This window comes from Chrysemys picta, chromosome 5, assembly GCF_011386835.1.
Source record: "Chrysemys picta bellii isolate R12L10 chromosome 5, ASM1138683v2, whole genome shotgun sequence".
Classification (NCBI taxonomy): domain Eukaryota; kingdom Metazoa; phylum Chordata; order Testudines; family Emydidae; genus Chrysemys; species Chrysemys picta.
The window spans coordinates 79,459,829-79,486,106 of NC_088795.1; the positions used below are offsets into that span (position 1 = coordinate 79,459,829).

General features: G+C 42.3%; 2 protein-coding genes across 4 annotated transcripts in view; one reads left to right on the forward strand and one right to left on the reverse strand.

Annotated features, from left to right (window-relative positions):
* Positions 1 to 26,278, forward strand: part of TENM3 (teneurin transmembrane protein 3) — a 2,213,160-nt gene that overhangs the window by 1,124,261 nt on the left and 1,062,621 nt on the right. For all 3 annotated transcript variants that reach the window (XM_065596701.1, XM_065596700.1, XM_065596702.1), the window contains one exon: positions 4,357 to 4,442. The gene's annotated coding sequence lies outside the window, so the exon portion shown is untranslated. The remainder of the gene's footprint in view (positions 1 to 4,356; positions 4,443 to 26,278) is intronic.
* On the reverse strand, positions 20,789 to 21,827 carry LOC101943365 (heterogeneous nuclear ribonucleoprotein A1-like). The gene has a single exon (XM_042842082.2). It carries the CDS (start codon positions 21,802 to 21,804, stop codon positions 20,833 to 20,835), a length of 972 nt encoding a protein of 323 aa, XP_042698016.2. The 5' UTR covers positions 21,805 to 21,827; the 3' UTR covers positions 20,789 to 20,832.

Consider the following 26,278-nt stretch of genomic DNA (forward strand, 5'->3'; position numbering starts at 1 on the left):
ATTAATTTAAAATAACATATCAAGACTTTCTGAAAGTGCTTTTAAGATAGAGATCATGAGATGGAGGGCACCCGAGCTGACAAATCTTTTCAGTCTTTTTCCTTCCTCCATAAGAATGTGAAGTTTTAAATGTATGCAGCTGAAAGCAGATGAAATTATGGCTCTCCGACACTTTATAATTCTGAAACAGATATGTGATTGATTGCAAGGTGGCGTAGCTGCTGGCAGTTTTTGTCGGCACATTTTGATGATACAAGTTTCTTAGGTGAACTTCAAGTACATCAGTGACACATACTATGTTTCAGACACTTTGAATGATTTCAAAGCTAATAATTTATGAGAGCTTTTGGAGCAAGTTATTAGGTTAGTCTCAGGAGAGATTTATTTTTTTAATCCTCAGTTCCTTGCTGTATGTTCTGTTTATCTCATCTCATTCTGCTAGTAAACAAATACGTAAAACTTTAATGCAGTTGTGTCTGCTTTATAACTGTGCCTCATCAGCTTACCAACATTTCCCATTTGAAACATTTGTATTAGTGAATGGCTGTCTAGCAGACTAGAATCTGGGGGAGCGGGGGCAGAGAATAGTTCAAATGAAGTACCTCAAGTACGGTTTAATTGAGGAATAACTAAAAGGGAGAGTATAAGGCCTTAATTTAGCAAGAATAAGAGACAGGCAGCTCAGAATGCTCATAAAAGTCTTTGAGCTTGATTCTTCTTTGTTACACGTGTGTAAATCAGAACTCCAATAAAGTCAGTGTGCCAGTCTCACCTGTGTGCTCTGGCTTTTCTTTGCCAGAAAGCATCTAAAAATGCTTGGTGGTTCAAAGCATCTAAAAATTCAACTCAATGGGCCATCGTGCAAGAGGATTTCTGGGTACATAGCCCTGTTGTAGTAGTCTTTGCCCTCCTCCACAAGTCTGCATCCAGCATTGCTCCACCTAATTTAAAAATTTGGCCCAAAGGAACAATACCAGTACAATACTGGTGTGAAAGGAGAAACAGACCTTTTAAATTCTTACTGTAAGATGTGAAAGATGTACTGAGTGCATTTGGAAATGCAGAACCTCCATTAATTTTTAGAGATTTAATTTGCTAATCAATATACTGCACAAATTGAATAAAGCAGGTATCAATCCATTAACAAAAGAAGTCCCATGTGCTGTATTTCAGGAGTTATGGAGCACTGCCACATGGTAACTTTTTAAGATTAAGAACATTTGAAGTTATTGAAAATTAGAATGAGCCCTCTCTTAAATGAAACATGGTGGTTGCAAAATGGTATTGTGTGATCCATCATATTCACCTAACACTGTGCTCCTGTTATGGCATAGGTCACTTGAGTTTCTTATATACGTAAATTCAGTGCTTAATTTGTGCCAGCACTTGCCAAGACTGAGGCCTAGCACCTCTAGGCTTGGCAGTTCCTAGCCCCAGCACCTCTGGGCTTGCTGCATCACTTATGAAAGTATTAAAAAATTGCTTGAGCCCCAGCACCTCTTTCATTACAAATTAAGCATTGCATGAATTACTTTGATAAAATGTTAAACTGTGGTCATTTTGATATTTGTTTATACTAGATTAATTTAATGTCATGTATGAAAAGAATAGCCTAAAACAAGTGAAAAAGCAGAGAAATATTGTATATATGCCAGCAGACAATGGTGCCTAAATTGAGCCTGCAAAATTCGCTCACATACATTTCATCTCCACCAAATATGTATGTGAGTGAACAATGAGACATTAAATCATGCAAAGTCCATAATTGCTCAATAAACTGTTTTGTTTGTATATATTTTGGGCCAGACTATGTCATTAAAGCTTTGGCCCACATTGAGGCAGTGTAATTATGTCATGCCCCTGGGAGAGCTCCACAAAGAGCTCTGGACATTTATTTCTCCTGAAGGACACAATGTATCTTCCTTGCAAGAGGGTGAAGCTTACCCTGCTCTGCTGCTGAGTGCAGATGTGGCAGAGAGCTATGGTCCTTACTCCTTTGGCCTCTTTTGGGATGACCAGTTGACAAGAGCAATGGGTCTGTAATTGTGGTTGGATCCCAGGGGATTTGCAGGGGAAGGGAGCGGGGAGAAGAAGGGGAAAATCTGCTTGTGCCTGTTTCCCAGTTTTTGCACCTGCATAAGGGCAAGGGACAGTCTGGTCTTTTATGAGCTCAATGTGGTTGGCCGGTTTCGAAGAGCTGGTATGGAATGTCTTGAAAACAAATAACTAGAATTTGAAGGTGTATCTATGCAGTATTTTGAACAGTATTGTCTCTCCTAGCTAGTCATTCGTGGTTATTGCTTTGCACATAGGCACTCATTCCAAAAGGGAAAAGCCTGAGCTAACTGCAGCTATTCAAATTCCACATGAAATATTGGTATAAAATGATCCCATGCTGTGTTGTAAATGCAAAATTATAATAAATCAAGAGTAAGTCTCTTTACAAAGACACATCAACAGCACACACATACATCAACAGGCTCTCTCCCATGTCTCCCTCAGATCCCAAATATATCCAGAGTCCTGTCACAATTACACCGTAGAACAGTGCAAAATAACATTTTTGAGTAGCCACGAAGCACAATAAAGAGAGAAGCTCTGCATAAGAAGTTAGCATATCAAACACACAATTCTAATAAAGTCACCCTTCATATTTCTGAATTAAATGCTGGAATGAGATTGACACAACTCATAGTTAGATGGCTTCAGCAATTTTATTGACAACAGGAAAAATACATAAACAGAGGCTGATTAACAGTGGGACACATTGTCATTGTGAACAATAATTGGATGCTTGGAATGTGATAACTTTTTATTGTCTTAAAGTTAAAGGGCCAAATTCATCCCTGGAATAACACCATTGGTATCAATGGAATTATTCCAGGGATGAATCTGGCCCAACATGTTTTGGTTCCAGGTTTTCCAGAGAATTTCACACATAATAACTAAGCCTATAATTCAGTCCTTTGAACTATGTGTAGGAAGATTAATCCCACAAGAAATCAAGCTTGGTAATGAACAAAAATGGATTCTTGGACTATGTATGACTATTGGAGGAAGGATTATTGTGAGACATTGAGCCACTATAGAAAACCTGAAGACAGAGAAATTGCCTAGTAGTTACAATGAAATATGCTCATGCTTTACCTTTCCATTCCAAATAGTCACATGCTTTGTTTAATGAAGAAATGGGACCTCATTTGTTACAGTTTTGGATAGAAAGGCTTAGATCTTTATGAAAGTTTTCAGACTACCTGTATTTTGTTGGATACTGCTGTTTTACTTTTTTGTTTTTAAGGGTGTTTATTTTTTCACTGGCCGGAAATGGTTTAGGATTATTGCGTTGTTAGATTTTAATAATTTACTTAGGATCCATAGAATTCCATGGCTTTGGAAACCACAACAAAGTCAGGTTCCAGTTGCAGAATTTGGGGCACAGCACAGCCTTAGTCCAGGATAGAGGGATAATATCTCTCCTTTTCTAGTGGCAGATCCAGGATGAGGGTTGATGCTGGTCCATTCCCCTTTTGCCACAGAATTTGCAGATTTCATATTACAGATTCTGTTAGTGCCTGTTGTAGCAAAGGACTTGAAAATGCCACATGCAGGCCTAGCATATACTAGTTAACAATATAGCTAAAATGCATATAAAGAGAACAAATAGTAAACAAACTAAATTTTGCAAAAAGAAACAAAAATTTGTATTGGAACCCCATATTTTGGAAAGTTTAGATGAGAAATACACAAAGCAGTGCTTAACATGGGCTAATGCTCAGTTCTTCATAGTAACATGTTTTGATCCTTTTTGATCACTCTAATAATATACTATGAAGCATTGCTCTGTGGGATGTAGTTAAAGCCTATTTAAGCCCAGGAAACTACTACCACTTTCCTGCGGGGAAATATCAGAACATTTTTATTTTTACCTCAATCACTCCAGAAAACTTCATGGAGGATAGTCTCTACTAGTGTGACAGGGCAATTGCTGCCTCAAATATTCCTAGAAAATAGGAGCGAGAACTAAATAGTAAGCATGGTGCTGGAAAATAACGAATAAGATAATTCAGTATTAAATGCTTAAGGCTTACTAGAGCTTGAGTAGCAGAAGGCTTATGCAAATTAGGCAGTTAATAGATGTTCTCCTCAGTAATCTTTGTAGCAAATGCAAGAAAAAAATACCCCCTCCATCCCGAAAAAATAACACCACAAAAATCAGGCTGATTTTTCTATCACACAGGTCACGATTTTGGGTATCTCAATTATTCTGTGTTTTGACGAACATGAAGATTTAATGTAATGAAACTTCATGTGTAAAGCCTCCTAATTTATTTTATTTTATTTATTTATTTTATTTAGATTTCTGATACTTAAACATCTGTGAGTTTTTTCGAAGAGACGAACAACACTTGATGATTGACTCAAGATTCATTTGATGCAATCTGGTAAGTGAAATATAAACTTCGAAATAGGTTACTAATGAATTAAATTGTAATATGAGTCTCCAGAACTTGCACATATTGGCTATTGGGAGTAAAGTTTGGTAGCAAAAGCTCAATTAACACAATAATTAATAAAATACCAATTTTATTATCAGGTGGGTTAAAAATTAAAAAGTAGGAAGATAAGAAAATAGAACAAACATGACTGAATCATTAAATATCATGGTGATAAGCACTCAATGAATACCTACAAAATAAAGAACATATTTGTGAATTAATTCTATTCTGTTCTGTACAGGCTCTTATACCATATTCACCATGTAGCATCTGAGTGCCTTCTAGTAGTGCATTAAACAATGTGAGACTCATCTCACATGTGTTTGTTCTCTTGTCCACAGTGGCTATCATATGCATGTGCAGGGGGATAGGATTCTGGTTACATTCACATGTTGCCACCTTATGAGTCTTTACTTGATCTTGACTACATTCTACTGCTGTGGATTGTCTGTGAGTGGGTCCCTTAGGCAGCTTTGAAATCTCAGCCCCTGAACCTAGCGTTGACAACAACAACTTGAAGTATTTTTTTGCTGTTAAAATCTGTCTACACTAGTGTTTAAAAATGTGTTAGTCAAAACATGCTAGCTAATGCTTTTTTAAACATGACTTGTTTTCCTAGACTAGACATGGCCAATCATATTTTTACTCCTTTTGACCTGAGCAGTTAGCCATATTTATGGTCCTGTGGATTGTTTCTATTAGGAGGAGAAACTGATGATGGAGTCTGGTACCTGATACAATCCTTTTTATTCACAAAGAATGTACAAATTCCTATTTCCCTGAACACAGGCAGAATCAAACAGCAGGAGATAGTTTCTTTCTTCACAGTTCCAAGCCCCTTTCAGCCAGCACTCAGCCCCAAAAGCTGTCTCTAGGCTTTTCCCAGGGCCACACTCTCACTGCTTGTTCAGGCTGCATCTGGCTTTCTGCTCTTTCTATGTGTTTGTTTCTGTGGTGTTTTTCCTACATCTTTCTCACACACCTCCCTGCTAAAAACAATACCCCACCAAATCCCCTCTGCCCACATAGTTCAAATTTCTGAGTGGCCTCCTGTGTGCCTTTGTTCTTGTCAGTGACATTTGCCTACATTTGGGGTGAAGGCTGCTATTGTTTGATAAAGGAGCTTAACTATTTCTTACAGCAAGCTTAAATGAACGGAAGTGATTACCCAGCCTCAATGATATTTCATCCAACCCATAACAATATATTCACATACCACCAAGCTGTTATCTGAGATAGATTGCAAAATATTTGGGTTAGGACTGTGTCTCATTCTGCATTTTGTAAAGATCTGTGTATATTTATGGTGTTATATTTATGTAAACAATAATATTTCATAGTTGTGCAGAGAACTACCAATTTCCCTCTCTGTGTTCCTCCTTAGGGCTAATCACAGAGAGCTAACATATATTTTTAAAGGTGTTAAGCCCCATGTACACTAGTATGTAAAAATATAGATCAGTTACAATGTGTTAGCTAACATTTTTATTTAAACACGACCTATTTTCCTGGTCTAGACATGATCATTGATGACCAACACATGACTGTTCCATGGAAGAAATGGGATTTAAAGAAGGGTTTTTAAAAAGGAAGAGAAGGTTCTATACAGACTGGAAAATTTTCCAGTCTTAGAGGGAACTTGGAAAAGAAGCCGAGAAATACAAAAAGGGAGCAGTGAGGACAGATGTTTGGGAGGAGCATAGAGAAAAAAGGGAAACTGGGAAGAAATGAGGGCAGAGACTAAGTGATGGCAAGATTGCACAGTGCATTGAGAATGAAGTATTTGAATTTGATGCTTTAACAAGAGGAAACGAATGAATGAATGGATGGATGTGGTTTGAGTGGCAGAAAAGGAAGGTTACTTGAAAGCTAGTAATTTGGATAGAGTGGAAAGAAAAGAGGTGAGATGTGGAAAGTACAGAGAAGAGCCAGTTTCAGGAACCAAGGCAATACACAAACAAGATATGGGCAGTATTATGGATACATTTTGATATTTTATTAAAAGTGGCAAAATTTAGTCAGAGCTAGGCTATAAGAAGAAGGAGAGAGGGGCTGAAAATGACACTGAAGTTACAAGCCTGAGATGTGGGTAAACTCCTATTGTCAATGGGCATGGACAAGGGCGGAAGTGGAAACAGATTATGAGGAAAGCTGGGGTATGCTGGGACAAATACTTCTCTGATGTAACTTCATTGATTTTGGTGGAGTTGCACTAGGGATGAATTTGCTGAAAAGACTTCTTGACTGACTTAATTCAAGTCCATGCTTCAAGCTCTCTGTGTGTACATCCTACAGTGAGATTATCATATTCTGCTCTAGAAGAAGATGGGGAACAATGTGGCAGTAAGGAGCCGGAGAACCCTCCAGCCCAAAGAGCAGAAGAAGAGCGACCCCTAAGTGCTGGAGGGCTCTTTTCCTTTCCTATCCACAAGGATGAAGCACTGTACTTCAGCTCCCTTCAGCCCCCAAAGATTGCATATGGCAATGCTAGAAGTTTGCCCCATAATGTGGCTTCACCTACAGTGGATCCTAGCACCTTGACCCCCCTCCATACACACGTCTCATATGCAATTGCTAAGGGTACTGTGGACTTTCTGAACATGGGAGAAGAAAGGAAAAGGACTTTGGACCAAAATGTAACATCTCAAAATTCCTTAGAATAAATCTGCTTTCTTAATGGCCTGACCATACCCCCAAGTTATTCAGATCCAATTCTGTGTTTTTCTATCTTCTGTATTTGCTGTCTCCCTTAGCTTTTTGTCATCTTCAAATTTGATCAGTCTCAAGTTATCAAGGCACTAATAGTTTTTTATAATACTGGCCCCATTTATTGATGTCCATGGGGCCTGATTTGATATCATCTGCTGTTCTAATGTGACACCATTGTAAATAAGCAGTTCATTGCTTTCTGTCACCCCATTATTGTTACTCACATTGTAATGTTAACTAGAAATGCTGCTACATTTAATTACTGGACCTGGTCTCGCTGAACCCTGGGCACCAAAGGCCATGAATGTTGTGGAAATGGTGTGCTGGTCTCAACATATCATCAAAAGATCCTTAATGGCTAAAATATCCAACAGCATGGCTTTACATCTCCTTCAGATAGCTGCAGTGTGCCCCCAAGCACCAGGCTGTCATAGTGACAGTGATATAGAAGGAGGAGTGCCATTAAATAACTTACAAAGACCACTTAATACTGCACCTGGGTTTTCCGTGAAGTTTTCCCATTCAAGTGCTGAGCTGTCCCTACTCGATTTAATTTATGAGAACTGAAAGTGCCGCAGCCTAATCTGATACTAAGATATATGAGCAGCAATCTTACTTCAAAGACAATTGATATCCAACAGGCTAAAAGCCATGTTGAAACAAAGTCCAAAATTCTTCTGACAGTACTGGAGAAGTAACACGGCGATAAATACAGCGTTAGGAAATTATTTTAAAAGGAAGGTAGCCTAAGGGAGGGTTCAGTTAATGATTTTCTATCCATGGTATATAAACTTTGCCCAGTGTTTTATAGTTGCATAGTTCTACTCCATGTTTATTATACTGTAAAGTTTTTAGGTCTGACAGAAAACACTCACAATGGAAATTTTAAAAAAAATCTTTAAATAATTGAGAAATGTGTTGAGGGTATTTCATAAAAAGACAATGTGATGAAAAGAATGCAAGCCCCCCTAGAAACTGACAGAGTAATTAAAACCTCAAAAACAGACTGGACTTCAAAACTGAAGTGATTATAGTCATGTGTCAGAACTTTCAAGGCATTGCTGAGGGCCTGGAGGGAATGAGTGCTACCTCTCTTAATCCTAAAGTCTATTCTGATGCCACAAGTTTACTAGTTTAGATAAAAACCCTATTAATTTGTCTCTGTTTAGTGGTTTTCAAAGCTGTGCTATAGTTGGTAAATGCCATCCTTCAATGACTTTTTGCAGAGTTGACTTGGATGCTTTTTGCACAATTGAGAAAGTTCAGGTTTTGAAACAGCATATGAGGGAAATCTATATGGAAGATCAATTCCATGAATACTTCATAACAGCAACAGACAAATATGAAAGTCTTTATCTGGATATGGAATATAAAACTGCAGTGCCAAAAATATGTCAAGAAACTCTACATTGAAGGCAGAACAGTAGAAGAGTGTAGAGTTGAACTTGCAGAAGATGAAATGAGCAGATGTTCTGTCAAAGAATTGATCATTATACAACAGAATTTGACAACACATTCAGTCAAGACATTTGTGAGGTTCTTCCACAAACCAGTTTTCCCTTCATCTATGGCTAGTGTCTGCTTTTTCACTGACCACAACTTTGTGGCTTTTTTATTTAAAGGAAAAGGAAAAGTAAAAAGTTAGGATTAGATTGAATTAAAAATGAATCTTGGTCTATTTTTTAATAAAACAGATCTTTTCCACTTTATTTTTAGGTTATTTAGGTTCTGTTTACCTGTCAGCACTGCCTCCTGCTGCTGAGTTAACCAAAGATGTCATAAACTGAGCAGAAGCTTTTCTTCCTAAAAAAACAGAAGAAAAGATCAAAATTAGACAAGGGCATAAAACTGACCAGTTGGTCAATATCTCATTCGGAACCTTAGTTTTTCATAAAGTGAGTTAAGTGACACCAAAAATTCACTACATAAGTTTTTACCTGCTACATCCTGACCTTACAGATCTTTGTTTCATATACACAATCAGACATAGTTGCACATAAATCCAAGTACAGAACCTTTTAGAGGTACTGGGAAGCTCATGAAAGAGGAAGTAATGTTCAGCCATGTTGGATTAACATATATTCTATGTATGGCTAGTTTGCTGATGTTGAGGGGACATTGAATACTTTGAACTTCCAATTTACCTTAAAAAATTCAGTCTATTTATATTTAATATGCTGAGGAAAATCACCAAGAAAATGCAAACCATTGAAACTTTTTAAATAAATTATTTTATTGATAGAGCTTCAAAGTTTGGGTTTGGAATCTGATCCCAGTTTAAACATTCCCATAATCTGGATCTGTACTAATACAAGATTCTGGTTTGGATTCTTTATGGAAATAGGGCAGATCCAAACTTCTGTGAAGTTCATAGAAGTAGGTGGCTAGAGCCAGGGTTCAGGTTAAGGTTTTATTAATTGCTGGAAATGTAAACTCCGTGACCTTGGATTAAGGGCATGTCTATGTTGCCACACTGTTCAGATTAAGAGTATGTCTAGGTTACAATTAATCCATGGCATTGAGTCCCAGAGCCCAGGTCAGCTGACTTGGGCTCATGATGCTTAGGCTGTGGGGCTAAAAATTGCAATGTAGATGCAGGTTTCAGAGTAGCAGCCGTGTTAGTCTGTATCCGCAAAAAGAACAGGAGTACTTGTGGCACCTTAGAGACTAACAAATTTATTAGAACATAAGCTTTCGTGGACTACAGCCCACTCCCTCATGGGATCTCAGAACACTCAGCCTGAGCCCAACATCTACACTGCAGGTTTATAGCCCAGCAGCCCCAGCCCCACGACCCAAGTCAGCTGACCCAGCCAACCACGGCCATGCCACAGGTCTTTTATGGCAGTGTAGATGTGCCCTAAGGAAATGTGAAAAGCAGTGCACACCAACGTGCTGCACTGTAACTCCCCCCTGTGGATGCTGTGGGCACAAATTTAAAGGCCCTGAATTCACACTAATGTAGTCCTCAAGGACCATTAAGTTCTTGCCCTCAGGGTCCACATGGGGGAGTTACAGCACCACACTTTGGTGCACGCTGCTATTCACACTCTATGGCCAGGTCTACACTAACCCCCTAATTCGAACTAAGGTGAATAACGTAGCTGAAGTTCGAAGTACCTTAGTTCGAACTTACCTCGGTCCACACGCGGCAGGTAGGTTCCCCCGTCAACTCCGCGGTACTCCTCTCGTCTAACTGGAGTACCGCAGTCGACGGCGAGCACTTCCGGGTTCGACTTATCTCGTCCAGACAAGACGCGATAAGTCAAACCCAGAAGTTCGATCGTTCGCCGCCGAACTACCGGGTAAGTGTAGACCTACCCTATTAGTCTGAATTGCAGGGCATTGTAGGCATTCCCATAGTCCACCCTGGTACTTAGTTGTGTGCCTTTGAAAGAATTATTCAGCTTCTTCCTAAATAATGTGACCCTTGTCATTTGATAACAAATGAATATGTACAGGACTAGCCTTGGGAATTTAACTAGAGTCAGGAACGTGATTCTTTGGGGGCTCCCCAATTTAATCAACATTTGTTTATGAAAGCGAGGACTTTGGGTTGCCACCGGTATCCTTTGTTTAAGAGGAGCAAAGCCCAAAAAGTAAAATTTCAAATAATTATTGCCCAGACATAATGGGGCTCTTAGGCACAATCCACCCATGGGTTTTCAGTGCATAAATTATCTGTGTCTTTTTCTCTGTTTAGTTACCTCAGAAATCCAGAGTAGCCAGAAAAAATAATATAATGGAAAAGCTATCTTAGCTGGAGAAGAATGATGATTTTGTTGTTATGGCATTGGACTAGGACTCTGTCTTTATGAGCTAATCATTAATAGCCTAATTTTCAAAAATGATTAGTACCCACAACTGGCGTACTCAGTAGGAAATTGAAGCATTTAACACCTCTATAAATCAGACACTTAATCTGATCTCTCTGCCTCAGTTCTCAATCTGTAAAAGGGGGCTAATGATACTTCCCTGCTTCACAGGGGTGATGTGAGGATATGTAATGAGAGGCTCATGTATTACAGTGATGAACACGAGAGAAATGCCTAGAACTTTAAAAAAAAAATCTCAAATTGACAGAGAAATGGGGCATCTGCCTTGGAAGGAGTATAAAATAGAGGAATATGAATTAATTACATTCAATTTACTAACTTCAAAATTGCCAGTCTTGCTTATTTTTCTCAACCACTTTATCTCCCTTGTCTCTCCTTCATGTCCACATCCTTTCCTTGCCTTACCTTTCTGTCAAGCATTTTCTCTGGTTTTTATTTTCTCATTGTTAGCTTTCTCTTTCTTTGGAAATAAAATCATTTACTTTCCTCTCAATCACTCATACTCACCCCTTCTTTTGTTATCCCACTCTACTCTCTGATTAACTTTCTCCTTCCCTTCTATTTTTCTGTCATTTTTGCACTCCCTTTATTCCATTGCTTCCAATTACTTAGCACGTGCTCTTTCTCATAACAGTACGTAGCACTTACATAGCACTTTACAAATATTATTTAATAATCACAGCCACCTGTGAGGTAGGTGGTATTCCCCATTCTACAGATGGGAAATCTAATGAGGCAGAGAGGTTGAATGACTTGCCTGATACTACAGACAGTCTGCATCAGAGCCAGATTTCAAAGTTCTTTGCTCCCTGTTATCTGCTTAGTCCATCAGGTCACACTGCCTTTCACATTATTGACCCATTCTTCTTTGTGGCCAACGGCCATAATGGTTGCTCATCAAAGCAGACAACTTAGTTGAAAACCAATGGGCATGGCCAAGGAAGAGCTTGCAGAAGCGCTTATGCTATTGACAGCAAGCAGCTTGTTCCCATCCTATAGCCTGTGTTGGTCAAAATCCACCAAGACCTTATGTCCCTACAGCTCTGAAATTAACAGATCCAAGTGGTCAGCCCTGGTATGGGGCAGGGTGGGGAACTGAATATGCTATGATTTTTTTTAGGAAATATCACCATGACAAACTTTAAATATCGGTGATAACTTGAAAAATATAAATGGTCACTGCAACAATGAATATTAAAACATTACTTTAAAGCATAAATGAAAGCTGAGGTTAAGCTTGGCATTTATAGGGCATAGGGACTAGGATAAAATTGGAATGGAAGAGGAAATTTTCCGGAAGGCATCCTGAGCTCTAAAGGCTAGATCTGGCTCTGAAGAGGTAGGTATCTGTCTTTTTAAATTGAAAGTAGCTTGGCAACTGTGCTTGGAGAGTGGAGGAGGAAATTACTGTGGAGCAAGAGCAATTAGTTCAGAGATAGAAGTTTTGGAATCCATGCGACTGCAAGAGGGAGGGGTGAGCTTCTCCCTTTTGCCTTGTTAAATGTTAAACTGTAACACAGAGTTTTAGGAAATAATGTTATAACTATAGAGTTCCCAGCATCAAGCACAAAGAAGAAGGGGGTGGAACTGAGTAAAATTTAGGGTAACTGACATGAAATCTGTTGAATGCCAAATCCCTTTTTATTACACAACAGGATAAAGCTATACTTTTGCATTGAACAGGAAACAATAGAGCTGTTGCTTGAAAAGAGAAGCTGAAAAAACTTCATAGGTATGGGTGCCAACTAAATATATAAGAATGGGTCTATGTAGAATAGATCTGTATGCTTTATTATAAACAATATTGTCCCATTATAATAGGGACAATTAAAAATCTGTTTACAAAGGCTTACCGCAAAACAGTATTCCCAGATAATTCAAATTTTAAATAAGTGATCGCTCAGTTACTACTTTAACTGTTAGTGAATGTTGATTTTTTTTAATGGCAACCAGTGATTAATAATGACTTTCATTTGAAGATCTCAAAGTGCTTTATAAACACATAATGGTTCTTTAAATGCTATAATAAATTAAAAGTTGATTACTGAATTGGTGTCTGGAGATCCCCCCAGCCACATTTATTTTTTGAAGTAAAAAGTATTTTGAAGGTTTATATATTTAACTCATTATTTTCACAAATTGTTAACCCAGGTCCTTCTTTTTTGAGATGCAGCTGTGTATCCACGTAGGTGTGTGCACACCAAGCATACTGGAGTCAAAGAACTTTGCCTAGCAGTACCCGCAGGGGCAGCTCTCATGCCCTGCAGCCCCTCCCCAGCCCATACAAGGATGGCACTGCCTTAACCCCCTCATCTCCTTTTCACCATCCATTGATAGAGTCAGAGTTCTGTGTGGTGTTGTCACTGAGAACAATTTTCTTGTATGTAGTTAGTAGTACTTAGGTTAAGTTTAGTGTTAGTATAATAGTGGATGGGCTGCCCTTTGTGGTTTAGCCTTGTCTGTCATGTGGTAGTGGAGGACATACCTAACAGTGACCCCCACATGAGATGCTTGTTGTGTCTTGGTGAAGAACACACTAAAAAGTGGTGTTCCATGTGCAAGTCATTCACAAAAAGGATTCAGGTGGCAAGAGACTTGCGGCTGAAACATCACATGTTGGAACAGATCATGAGGCCTTATCTGATCAGCAGTCACCTTCAGATCCAGAAAGTGATGCTGCTCTGCACTCGGGCTCAGGCATTTTCCCCCAAGAGGAAAAAGAGATTCCCCCCCCCTTCTGCTACAGTGAGGAAGAGGTCTCGTAAAACAAATCAGGACTCTTCGGGTATGTCTACACTACGGGCTTAATCCGAATTTATATAATTCGAATTTTGGAAACAGATTGTATAAAGTCGAATGTATGCGGCCACACTAAGCACATTAATTCGGCGGTGTGCGTCCATGTACTGGGGCTACCATCGATTTCCGGAGCATTGTATTGTGGGTAGTTATCCCATAGCTATCCCATAGTTCCCGTAGTCTCCCCTGCCCATTGGAATTCTGGGTTGAGATCCCAGTGCCTGATGGGGCAAAAAACATTGTCGCAGGTGGTTCTGGGTACAGCCTCACCCCTCCCTCCATGAAAGCAACGGCAGATAACCATTTCCCGCCTTTTTTTCTGGGTGAACACTGCAGACTCCATACCACGGCAAGCATGGAGCCCGCTCAGCTCAAGACAGCAGTCATGAACATTGTAAACACCTCGCACGTTCTCGTGCAGTTTATGCTGAGCCAGGACCAGAAAAATGAGGAGAGGAGGAGGCGGCGACAGCAGCGCAGCGACAAGAGTGATGAGGACATGGACATAGACATGGACACAGAATTCTCTCAGACCGCGGGCCCCAGTGCTTTGGAGATCATGTTGTTAATGGGGCAGGTTCCATCCATGGAACGCCAATTCTGGGCTCGGGAAACAAGCACAGACTGGTGGGACCGCATAGTGTTGCAGGTGTGGGACGATTCCCAGTGGCTGCGAAACTTTCGCATGCATAAGGGCACTTTCATGGAACTCTGTGACTTGCTTTCACCTGCCCTGAAGCGCCAGAATACCAAGAATAGAGCAGCCCTCACAGTTGAGAAGCGAGTGGCGATAGCCTTTGGAAGCTTGCAACGCCAGACAGCTACTGGTCAGTGGAGTGGGCAAGTCTACTGTGGGGGCTGCTGTGATGCAAGTAGCCAAAGCAATCACTGAGCTTCTGCTATGAAAGGTAGTGACTCTGGGAAATGTGCAGGTCATAGTGGATGGCTTTGCTGCAATGGGATTCCCTAACTGTGGTGGGGCAATAGATGGAACCCATATCCCTATGTTGGCACCAGAGCACCAGGGTAACCAGTACATAAACCGCAAGGGGTACTTTTCAATGGTGCTGCAAGCACTTGTGGATCACAAGGGACATTTCACCAACATCAACGTGGGCTGGCCGGGAAGGGTTCATGACGCTCGCGTCTTCAGGAACACTACTCTGTTTAAACGGCTGCAGCAAGGGACTTACTTCCCGGACCAGAAAATAACTGTTGGGGATGTTGAAATGCCTATAGTTATCCTTGGAGACCCAGCCTACCCCTTAATGCCATGGCTCATGAAGCCATACACAGGCAACCTGGATAGGAGTCAGGAGCTGTTCAACTACAGGCTGAGCAAGTGCAGAATGGTGGTAGAATATGCATTTGGCCGTTTAAAAGGTCACTGGCGATCGTTACTGACTCGCTCAGACCTCAGCCAAATGAATATCCCCATTGTTATTTCTGCTTGCTGTGTGCTCCACAATCTCTGTGAAAGTAAGGGGGAGACCTTTATGGCGGGGTAGGAGGCTGAGGCAAATCGCCTGGCTGCTGATTACGCGCAGCCAGACACCAGGGCGATTAGAAGATCACACCAGGAAGCGCTGCGCATCAGAGAAGCTTTGAAAACCAGCTTCATGACTGGTCAGGCTACAGTGTGAAATTTCTATTTGTTTCTCCTTCATGAAAACCCACCCCTTTTATTGACTCATTCTCTATAAGGAACCCACCCTCGCCCTTCTCCCAGCTTACTTTCAAAGGAAATAAAGTCACTATCATTTAAAAATCATTTATTCTTTATTAATTGATTATAAAAAGAGGGAGAGAACCCGGGTGGGGTTTGGGAGGAGGATTGGCGGGAAGGAAAAGGCTACTAAAAAAAGGTTAAAAAAATGACAGCCTTTTGCTTGGCTGTCCACTGGGGTGGAATGGGAGGGTGTATGGAGCCTCCTCCTGCCCCCCCCCCCCCACGTTCTTACATGTCTGGGTGAGGAGGCTATGGAACATGAGGAGGGGGGAGGGGGTTATACAGGGGCTGTAATGGCACTCTATCCTGCTGCCGTTCCTGAAGCTCCACCAGACGCCGGAGTATGTCTGTTTGCTCATGCAGCAGCCCCAGCGTTGCATCTCTGCCTCCTCTGATCTTCCTGCCGTCCCCTCTCATCTCAAGCGTCCCTCCTCTCCTCACGTTGGTCCCTCCTGTTCTCACATTGGTCCCTCCTGTCCTCACGTTCACTGGCTTCTTTCCTATACTTTGAAACCATGTCCTTCCACTCATTCAGATGAGCTCTTTCACTGCGGGTGGATTCCATGATTTCTGCGAACATCTCGTCTTCTTTTTCCGACGCCTTATCTGAGATAGCCTTAGGGACGGAGGAGGGAGGCTTGAAAAATTTGCAGCTGCTGGAGGGAGGGGAAAAAGGAGAGAATTTTTTAAAAAGATACATTTTGCAGAACAATGCTTATACTCTTTCACAGTGACGAACACTATTCACATTACATAGCACATGTGATTTCTGTGCAAGGTCGCATTTTGCCTCTTAATAGTGAGTGCCTATGGCTTTGCTGCTAGAGATCACAGACGCAGGTCCGGGCTACAGAATTTGGTTTGCATACGACCATGGTAAGTCATTGTCTTTCGGCTTCTGCGCCCTCCTTTCCCACATACCAAGCAAAGCCCGTTGAGTGCTGCAGTTTTCCTGTTAACCTTCAGCAGCAGAAAACAAACTAACCCTCCCCCCAATCCAATTCTCTGGATGATCGCTTTATCCCTCCCCCCACCGCGTGGCTGGTATCAGGGAAGATCCCTGCAGGAACCAAACTAACATCCCCCACCCCGCCATGAATTCTCTGGGATGATCGCTTTACCCCTCCCCCCACCGCGTGGCTGGTATCAGGGAAGATCCCTGCAGGAACCAAACTAACATCCCCCACCCCGCCATGAATTCTCTGGGATGATCGCTTTACCCCTCCCCCCACCGTGTGGCTGGTATCAGGGAAGATCCCTGCTAGCCAAACGCGAAAAGCTCAGGGCCAATTCCCTCTCCCCCACCCCCCGCACTTGGCTAACTGCAGGGAAGGATTTCTTTTCAGCCACAGGCAAACAGCCCAGTAGGAACAGCCACCTCTGTCCCCTTAATTAAATTCCCGTATTTCAACCAGGTTACCATGAGCGATATCGCTCTCCTGAGGATTACACAGCGAGATAAAGAACAGATGTTGCTTGAATGCCAGCAAACACCGGGACCATACGCTGCCAGGCTTTGTCATGCAATGATACCAGATTACTTGTTGCAAGCGTGGTGTGGTCAAGTGTCCTACCATGGAGGACGGAATAAGGCTGCACTGCCCAGAAACCTTGTGGCAAGGCTTTTGGAGTACCTCCAGGAGAGCTTCATGGAGATGTCCCTGGAGGATTTCTGCTCCATCCCCAGACACGTTAACAGACTTTTCCAGTAGCTGTACTGGCCGCGAATGCATCTCAAGTCCTCAGGGCAAAGTAATCATTTAAAAACGCTTGCTTTTAAAACAAGTTTTATATTTTAAAAGGTAAACTCACCTGAGGTCCCTTCCATGGGGTCATGGTCTTGGGTACTGGCTTGGGAGGGTTGAGAGGGTACTTCAGCCAGGCTGAGAAAAAGATCCTGGCTGTTGGGGAGAATGGAGTGCTGTGTGCTCTCTGCAAGCTCGTCGTCGTCCTCCTCCTCCTCCTTTTCCCTGTCCGCAGAATCCTCAGGTGTAGCTGATGAGATTACCCCCACCTCGGAATCCATGGTCAGAGGTGGGGTAGTGGTGGCGGCCCCCCCTAGAACTGCATGCAGCTCGATGTAGAAGCGTCATGTCCGCGGCTCTGACCCGGAGCGACCGTTTGCCTCCTTTGTTTTTTGATAGGCTTGTCTGAGCTCCTTGACTTTCACGCGGCACTGATCTGAGTCCCTATTGTGGCCTCTCTCCATCATGCCCTTGGAGATTTTTTCAAAAGTTTTAGCATTTTGTCTTTTGGAACTAAGTTCTACTAGCACTGAATCCTCTCCCCATATAGCAATCAGATCCAGTACCTCCCGTACGGTCCATGCTGGTGCTCTTTTTCGATTATCGGACTGCATGGTTACCTGTGCTGATGAGCTATCTGTGGTCACCTGTGCTCTCCACACTGGACAAACAGGAAATGAAATTCAAATGTTCGCGGGGCTTTTCCTGTCTACCTGGCCAGTGCATCAGAGTTCAGATTGTTGTCCAGAGCGGTCACAATGGTGCACAGTGGGATAGCTCCCGGAGGCCAATACCATCGAATTGCGGCCACACTAACCCTAATTCGAAATGACAATATCGATTTTGGCACTACTCCGCTCATCGGGGTGGAGTACAGAAATCGATTTTAAGAGCCCTTTATTTCGAAATAAATGGCTTCGTTGTGTGGACGGGTGCAGGGTTAATTCGATTTAACGCTGCTAAATCCGAATTAAAGTCATAGTGTAGACCAGGCCTTCCAGTGCTTGGGAAAACTCTTCCTCAACTTCTAAAAAGACTGTTGACTGGCATCATAACCCCACTAGCACACAGCATGCCCCAGGTCTGTCTAACTGCTCCAAGAGCAATGACAGCCTGTACTGTCAACTCTGGTTCTGGCCATGGGGCATACCAATAATGTTGGCACCGTGTTACCTCAAGAACCTATTCAGGGGTCCCAGAGTAGCCTTTCTGTTGCTTACTTCCAGGTTCCCCAAATGTTAACCTATTAATCTGTTCCTGCAAGGTGAAAGGAGGGAGCCCACCATAGAGAAATTGGCAGGCTTTACCAAGGATCTAAGTGGAATATATGGCTACATATACTCAAAGAAGAAAAGCAGTTACCTACCTGTAACTTTTGTTCTTGGAGGTGTGATGCAGAGATTTATTCCATGATGTACACTTCATCCCCTCTGCATAAGAGTCTGTACTTCTGACACTAGGTGCAAAGGAACCGAGGGGGTTGAGGAAGCACTGCCTGTATATGGTCGGGAGGAGCTAGGGACGCAGGGCATGAGGACCATCCCTGCAGGTGTGTTGTTGGTTTTTTTTTTTTTTGACAGGAGTGCGGTCAGAGGGTCAAAAGAAGGGAATCTGATGGGGACACCAAGCGGAGAACCCCGGACAGCGCCCACTGCTCCTCAAAGGCATCAAGGGAGCCAGTGGATTCTGCCCAGAGGAACTCTGCCCGGATACATGAATGGACAGAGGATCGGAAACAGGCCCCACAGTCACAGGAGTCTCCGTCCGCCAACATCCTCTCCCTGGCTTTATAGATGGCTGTTTTAGCCAGGGCCAGGAGGAGGTTGACCAGGCGGTCCCGTGACTTTGTGGGGCCACGGGTAGGGAGTTCATAGAGAAGGAGGTGAGGGGAAAAGTGCAGCTAGAAACGTAACAGAAGATTCGTGAGGAGCCAGTATAGGGGCTGCAACCTGGCACACTCCAAGTAAACGTGCGCCAGGGTCTCCCTCACGCTGCAGAAGGGGCATGTGTCTGGGACAGTGGTAAACTGTGCCAAAAACACACCTGTTCTCACGGCCCTGTGAAGGAGCCGCCAGCTGATATCCCCGGCAGGCCTTGGGACCAGGGTGGAGTATAGGCTGGCCCACCAGGGCTTCTCACCCTCTAGAGGTGGCAAGTGGTCCCGCCATTTTGTGTCAGGGTAGGACACAAGGGTGAGGAAGTGAAGAGTGTGGTGCACAAGCGTGTATAGGTGTTTCCTTGGCGCGGTTTGGAAGCAGACCGGCTGCAGATCATGCAGCCAGCTCATGGAGAAGGGCCAATTGGGTCCACGGGGCAGAGGCCTGATGAAAAGGTCCGGAGGGCCTGGGGTGGAGGGTGGGCGGGGCTTGCCCTTGTGCAGGACCCAGTCGAGGTAAGCCTGAGCAGCGGGCGGCAAAGCGGCCCTTACCTCCTGAAGTACGTGTCGGGAAGTACAAGGCCTGGAGAGCCCCATACGCCGAGCGAGCATCAGGGGATCCAGCCAGTCTCCCTGGTCGTAATCCAGGAGGTCTCTGACTCTGGCGCACTGAGGGAGACTCCGCCACCTGCACACGGATCTAGGGATTGTGTAGCAGGGGCTCCGCGAGGAGATCAGCTCCCTTAGTGGCCGCCATGGACCTGGTCACTGAGAACAGTTTCCAGGTCCGGAGGAGGTCCTGGTGGAAGACCGGCATCCCGGAGAGGTCTCATGGAAGACCTCTCCGATCCAGATAAAGGAGCTGTTGGAAGCAGTGCAGGAAGGCATGTGCCAGTACTCTCCACGCCGGACTACCTGCACCATAAAGGAGCCTCTGCAGGGCCTGGAGGCAGAAGACATGGACCGGAGTGTATAGGCACTTCAGGCCCTGCCCTCCCTCCGCCAGGGGCAGGTGGAGGACCCCTGCAGAGACCCTCGAAGAGAGAGGCACCGGAGTAGACCTGTCCATTTCCGGAGCCACTCCGTCACCCTGCCCTGTAAACCGTGCCAGTTCTCCAGCAGAGACGGATGCATGGCAGAGAGGTAAACGCCGAGATAGAGCAGCGGACCCGCGCTCCACCGGATGGCCTGAAGCACGGGTGGGAGGGAGCTCACCTGCCACCCATCCCCGACCACCAGGCCAGAGCTCTTGACCCAGTTGACCCGGGTGGAGGAGGCTGGCCCTTCAGGTGTGGGTTTTTTTTAAATTTAAAAAAGACACATTTATTCAGTGTCATGATCAGTCTATTACAATTAGCAATCAACAGCATGGGTACGGAAAAAAATAAAATAAATTCTACATAAAAACCCTTATTGGAATGCTTTGCATTTTCCACAGAACAGAAACTAAAATAACCTGTTATACAATTAGTCACAAATACAGTCCTTATGTTTGCAAAGGAGAGTTTGTCTAACACACGTCTTCATGTAGCAGCTACACCCTGCCACAACTGTGTTTGGCTGAGTTCACAACTGTTGTAACCTGTCGCTTCCCTGTCCCTTCTCTGGCTCTCCTCTCCTGCTAAGCTTTGTTTCCTGATAGTTAAAACCTTCTCCCACCTCCATAACTACCGCCACTACTGGAGCCACCGTAGCCACCACCACTGCTGTAAGGACCACAGCTCCTGCCTACGAAGTTCCCTCCTTTCATAAAGCCAAAGTTTGAAGATTGGTTGTTGTAACTGCCAAAGTCATTGTAGTTTCCGCCACCTCCAAAGCTACTTCCTCCACTGCCACTGCCAAAGCCACCACTTCCGTTGTTATAGCCGTCATAGTTGCCACTGCCACCGTAGCCTCTGCTTCCTCCAGAGTAGCTAGGGCCACCAACACCATAACCATGACCACTGAAGTTGCTGCCATGGTTAAAGTTGTCATTTCCACCAAATTCACATCCACGGCCGCCGCCACCACTGAAGTTCCCAGAGCCACTGCGACCTCTTTGGCTGGATGAAGTGCTGGCCATTTCTTGCTTCGACAGTGCTTTCCTCACTTCGCAGTTGTGGCCATTCACAGTGTGATATTTCTGAATAACAATCTTGTCCACAGAGTCGTGGTCATCAAAGGTGACGAACGCAAAGCCTCTCTTCTTGCCACTGCCACAGTCTGTCATGATCTCAATCACTTCAATTTTGCCATACTGTTCAAAGTAGTCTCTCAGGTGGTGCTCCTCTGTGTCCTCCTTAATCCCACCAACAAAGATTTGCTTCACTGTCAGGTGAGTTCCAGGCCTCTGAGAGTCCTCTCTGGATACGGCCCTCTTTGGTTCAACAACTCTGCCATCAACTTTCTGTGGTCTAGCATTCATGGCAGCATCAACCTCTTCTACTGTAGAGTATGTAACAAACCCAAAGCCCCTGGAGCGCTTGGTATTTGGATCTCTCATTACCATGCAATCAGTGAGTGTGCCCCATTGCTCGAAGTGGCCACGAAGGCTCTCATCTGTCTCGAAGCTCAGGCCACCGATGAAGAGCTTGCGCAGCTGCTCAGGTTCCTTAGGGGCCTCAGACGTGGACATGGCGGCGGGTGGGGGGGGTTCAGGCCTCTGTCTCAGACCGCTGCGTGCGCGATGCTTCCTCCGTGAGGCACTGATACAGAAAGGGCTGAACACCTTCAGGTGTTGCTAGGCAAAGTTCTCTGGCTCTGGTGCATTAGGTGCATGCACACCTAAGTGGAGTACACATCTGCATCACATTTTGAAGAACAACAGTTACAGGTAGGTATATTTTTTTAGCATGCACACCCTTCTCCCCTCCCCCCCCCCCCGCCCGCCCACTGTACTGACTTAGATATTGAGCAGGATTTGACTGACATCCTAAATGTTGACAGAGTGTTCTAAGAATTTGCAGTAAATGGAGATTGCCCTTTAAAGTTTGGATATTAACTTTACATTATAGTCATTTCATATATGATGATGGGGTGGCATTATACAGTATTTTTGTTGGGTATGTAATCATAAACTACATTTGGATAAAATGTCTGTGGTAATATTTTTCTATTTGAAATAAATATTTTTGGTTATTTTTATTTTCTGTTTATAAGATCCTGTGTTACAATATAAACTGTCAGTATGTTGAGAGTCTCAACAAGCTGATCGAATTAACATCATTAAAGAACTAAAACAAGATTCAGGTTGAAAATAGCCCCTGTGAAACAGGCAGAGAACTGTCCTCTTACATAAAACTCCCAATTCAGCAGAGAGTACATGTAAGATGGAACTGTGCCAGTGCTGCTGGCTATGTTTTTATGCTGGAATTAAGGGACACGATGATAGAGAAGGAAACATAAATGGAAACTTAAATCGGTGTTCTGATTTGATGAACATACTTACACTAAAAATCCTGTTGTGAGGTTGACATTCTTGACATTTATATCTCTCTTTCAGAGATGGTTCCGACAACATTGCAGGGGGGTAGAAAGGTTCCCTAGCAAAGGTACCCCCAAACCAGAGAAATGTTAAAAAGCTAACAAGCTTCACAGTGCACATTCTAGTGCCACATGATGTGGAATTAGAGCTGCTTCAACATAGTCCTGTAGTGGGAGCACTGGATTGGGCATTAGAAAACCTGGGTTCCAGTTCCATCTCTGAATATCTTGCAGTGATTATTGAATATTGTAGGAGGGGGAGGGAAGAGTGGCACCTGTTGAGGCCTGGAGAATAGATTTTCTAGGGACCAAATTTACATGAATTTGCTCTAATTGTATATCTAGGTTTGAAAAAGTTCAGGAAATAGGTTTGCTTGCATGACAGTACTGTTATTTTGATATAACTGTCGCTGGTAATGCCCTCTTGTTATGTTCCTTACATGGAATTCTCTTTCACATGCTTGCTACATGATGCTTAACATGAAAGTGAGGACAGAGGAAGCCACTGATTTTTTTTTATCCATCATTTATGCTATAATTGTGCATGCTGTGTTGTACTTGATGCTAAAATAAAGCACAGCAGTAGGAGAAAGGGAAGCAGGAATGTTATATCTATCAGGGACAATATAAATAAGAAAAAATTCTTGGGGAAATAAAATAAGTCATGTCTGAGTATCATCCCTTTTAGTGGAGACTAGAAAGATGATGTCCCTAAACTAGGGATATTAGAATGATGAAAATACTTTAAAGTTTGTGTGTATGCACATGCGCGTGCACATACACATACGCACATGCACATACCCCTCTGCTAAGGTCTCTGCACTGCTGGACCCCTGTTCCCTCACCTCTGTGGCATGGGGGTCAGCAAAGCTGTGTTTAGGGGATTGCTGCAGCTGCCATAATTCAGAGTAGTCCTAATACTCTATAGAGTATTTCAAATATTAGTCCAGTGCATAATAATGTTGTCCAGTGATACCTACTGAAAATTCCAAATTTGTGCATACAGACTTATGTCTGCAATAACAAATATCCACCACAGGAATGTGGTGCACAAGAATAAATATGAAAAGAAATGGAAAAACTTACTGCATAGAGAAATAGACTAACTGGAAAATGAAAAGCCCTTTTAAATGTTGAATAGAAGAAGATAAAATGTCATTCTTAGCATGAAATATACAGTAGGGAATTCAGACTAAAGTAACGCAGGTCTGGAAAAGTAAATCTTTCCCCTTAAAAATCAGGAGAAATGTGGTCATGTGTATCAGATAAAATATCATTAAAATATTGTTAGTTGATTTCCAATGGAAATGTTAATATGATGGAAAGTTTAATCTCCGTGGTCACATACATTAGAGATAATTTACATTTTATCAAGAATTTAGTGTATTTTAATCCTATCTTCCAAAGAATATGAATCCCTCCCACATACTTATCATGCACAAATTCGGTTAGCATACTCTCCACTCCATTAGTGCATTAATAATTCATGATCTTTCCAATTTACATTTATTTGGTGTTTACTTTATTTTATTTTTTGTTAAAATGTGAAGGGTGGTGGAAAGTTGATATTTAATCACCCGTTTTACATTCATACACTCCTAAAGCTATAGTAATATTGTTAGGGTAAGTGTTAGCACTTTGGAAAAACGATCAGTGAGGACTATCTAGATCTCAGCTGTTCCATATTTTGTTCTCACCTTTGTTTGCTTCTAGAGAAAGCCTAATATGAGGCTGCTGTTCCTTTTTGTATTTAAAACAGAAAACAAACAAACAAACTCTCAAAAGTCTAACACCACATCTATCTAGTGAGGGTCTAGTGATTGACTAACCCAATGGGCAAATCCCAAATGTTGAATACTTGTCTCTGCAAAACATGGCTTAAAATTTCATGACAACAAGATTTATTGAGATTCCTGGTGCTGCCTGTCTCTAGTTGGAGAACAATTTTCTCATGATATTTTGATAGTTGCACTTTTAATCTCAACTATAAGTGCTGAAGCCCAGAAAAAAAAGATAAATGTGGAGGAGGAAGGGGAGGAATAGCTGTTTCTCTACAGTGAATCAAATCAAAACACCTCTCGACTTTGGCATGTTTGAAATCCAGTTTCTGATTAATCCTCTCTCTAACAAAGTTAATTTGGTTTCTTTTTAGAAATATTTGCCCAGTGTTTCATTTATCCCTCCTAGAAATATCAAATTAATTGATTCTTAAAGGAAAAATTTCAAAGGCAAGCAAATTCTTGATTTTTAATTTATATCTGTGTATTGTACATAGAGAAATACCTTTAGTTTCTGAATCTGGTAAACAAACACAACAAAAAGAGTATAAACTTAATAAAAAAGAGATTCTAAGAGAGGCAGAAGCCTGCAACTTCCAATGAAGTTGCGGTTTTCTGCACCTTTCAGAATAGGGCCTAAAGATACAACTTTTCAACAATCTTGCACCCTTTTACTTGAACTGAATATATAACAAATTTAGCTAATTTGCAATAGGTATTCTCTTTACAATAATCTTACTCCATTTTCAGTTCAGACGCTGACAGAGCAAAATAACAACATGCCATCATCCACCTTTTTTATCCCTAGATCTGGTACAGTATGTCATTGATTTGGCAAAATAATTATCAACGCTTTCAGTAGGAATTTTAAATTGATATGTCTATTTTTCTGGACAAAGGATAGATTATTAGTATCACTGGAGAAGTAGAGTAGCTACCCTCTTCTATTTTTAAGAGAACCAATCTTATTCATAAATACTGTCCCTTGTCACAGCTGAATGCAAATAAAACACTGAGTTACATTGTATTATGGGTGGAAATGCCAGAATCAATGAATCCTTGTATTCACAACCCTATTTTTCACCCCCTTCTAATTTCCAAGAGGGAAAAAAAATTCTTTCGTGCTGGAATTTCACATTCGTTAGTCTCAGCCCAATTATGAATTATTCTGGAAAGTCTGAAGAAAACAAGTGAAGTCATTTTTAAATGATGGTGCTGTGAAAAATTTACATGTTTCAGTTTTGTAGAGTGTTGTGACCTTTTTTTGCTCTCCCATAACTCAAAAACGGCTTGGTGTTAAAAGTTCAAACTTGTCATGCAGTTAATCCTTGATGAGAACAAGTGCATGTGATGTGTCTGAAAAGACATGGTTTAGAAATAAAAAAGTTACCACTCTCTCCATTTTGTTAACTCTTTCAGCTTCACCCATTTATAGTGGAGGTTTTTCCAGGTGTCTGCAAATGTTATCCACACCAGGCATTGGCACATCTCCTAATGCTCATCAGCAAGTCTGATGTTGTTTCTTGCTACTGACTTTACATTCAGAAAGGAATCAGGAAAAGGTGTCCTTTTTTTATGTTGCATCACTTGCCAAATAATATTAGTCAAATTGCTTGCTATTTTGGTTCACATTTCACAATTTTTTTTTTTTTATGGAGACCTGCTTCTAATCAAATCATGTTTTGTGCCACCAGCAGAAATCATCTTGAGACACCAGAATCTCTTCCAGAAAGTAGGACTGTGCAAAAGTTTGATGAGGTCTTTGAACCCATCTTCATTGAGAGTGGGTTTAAGGATCTAGTGGGACCATGTATGTCAGGCCCGTATATCTCTAATGCTCATCATTTT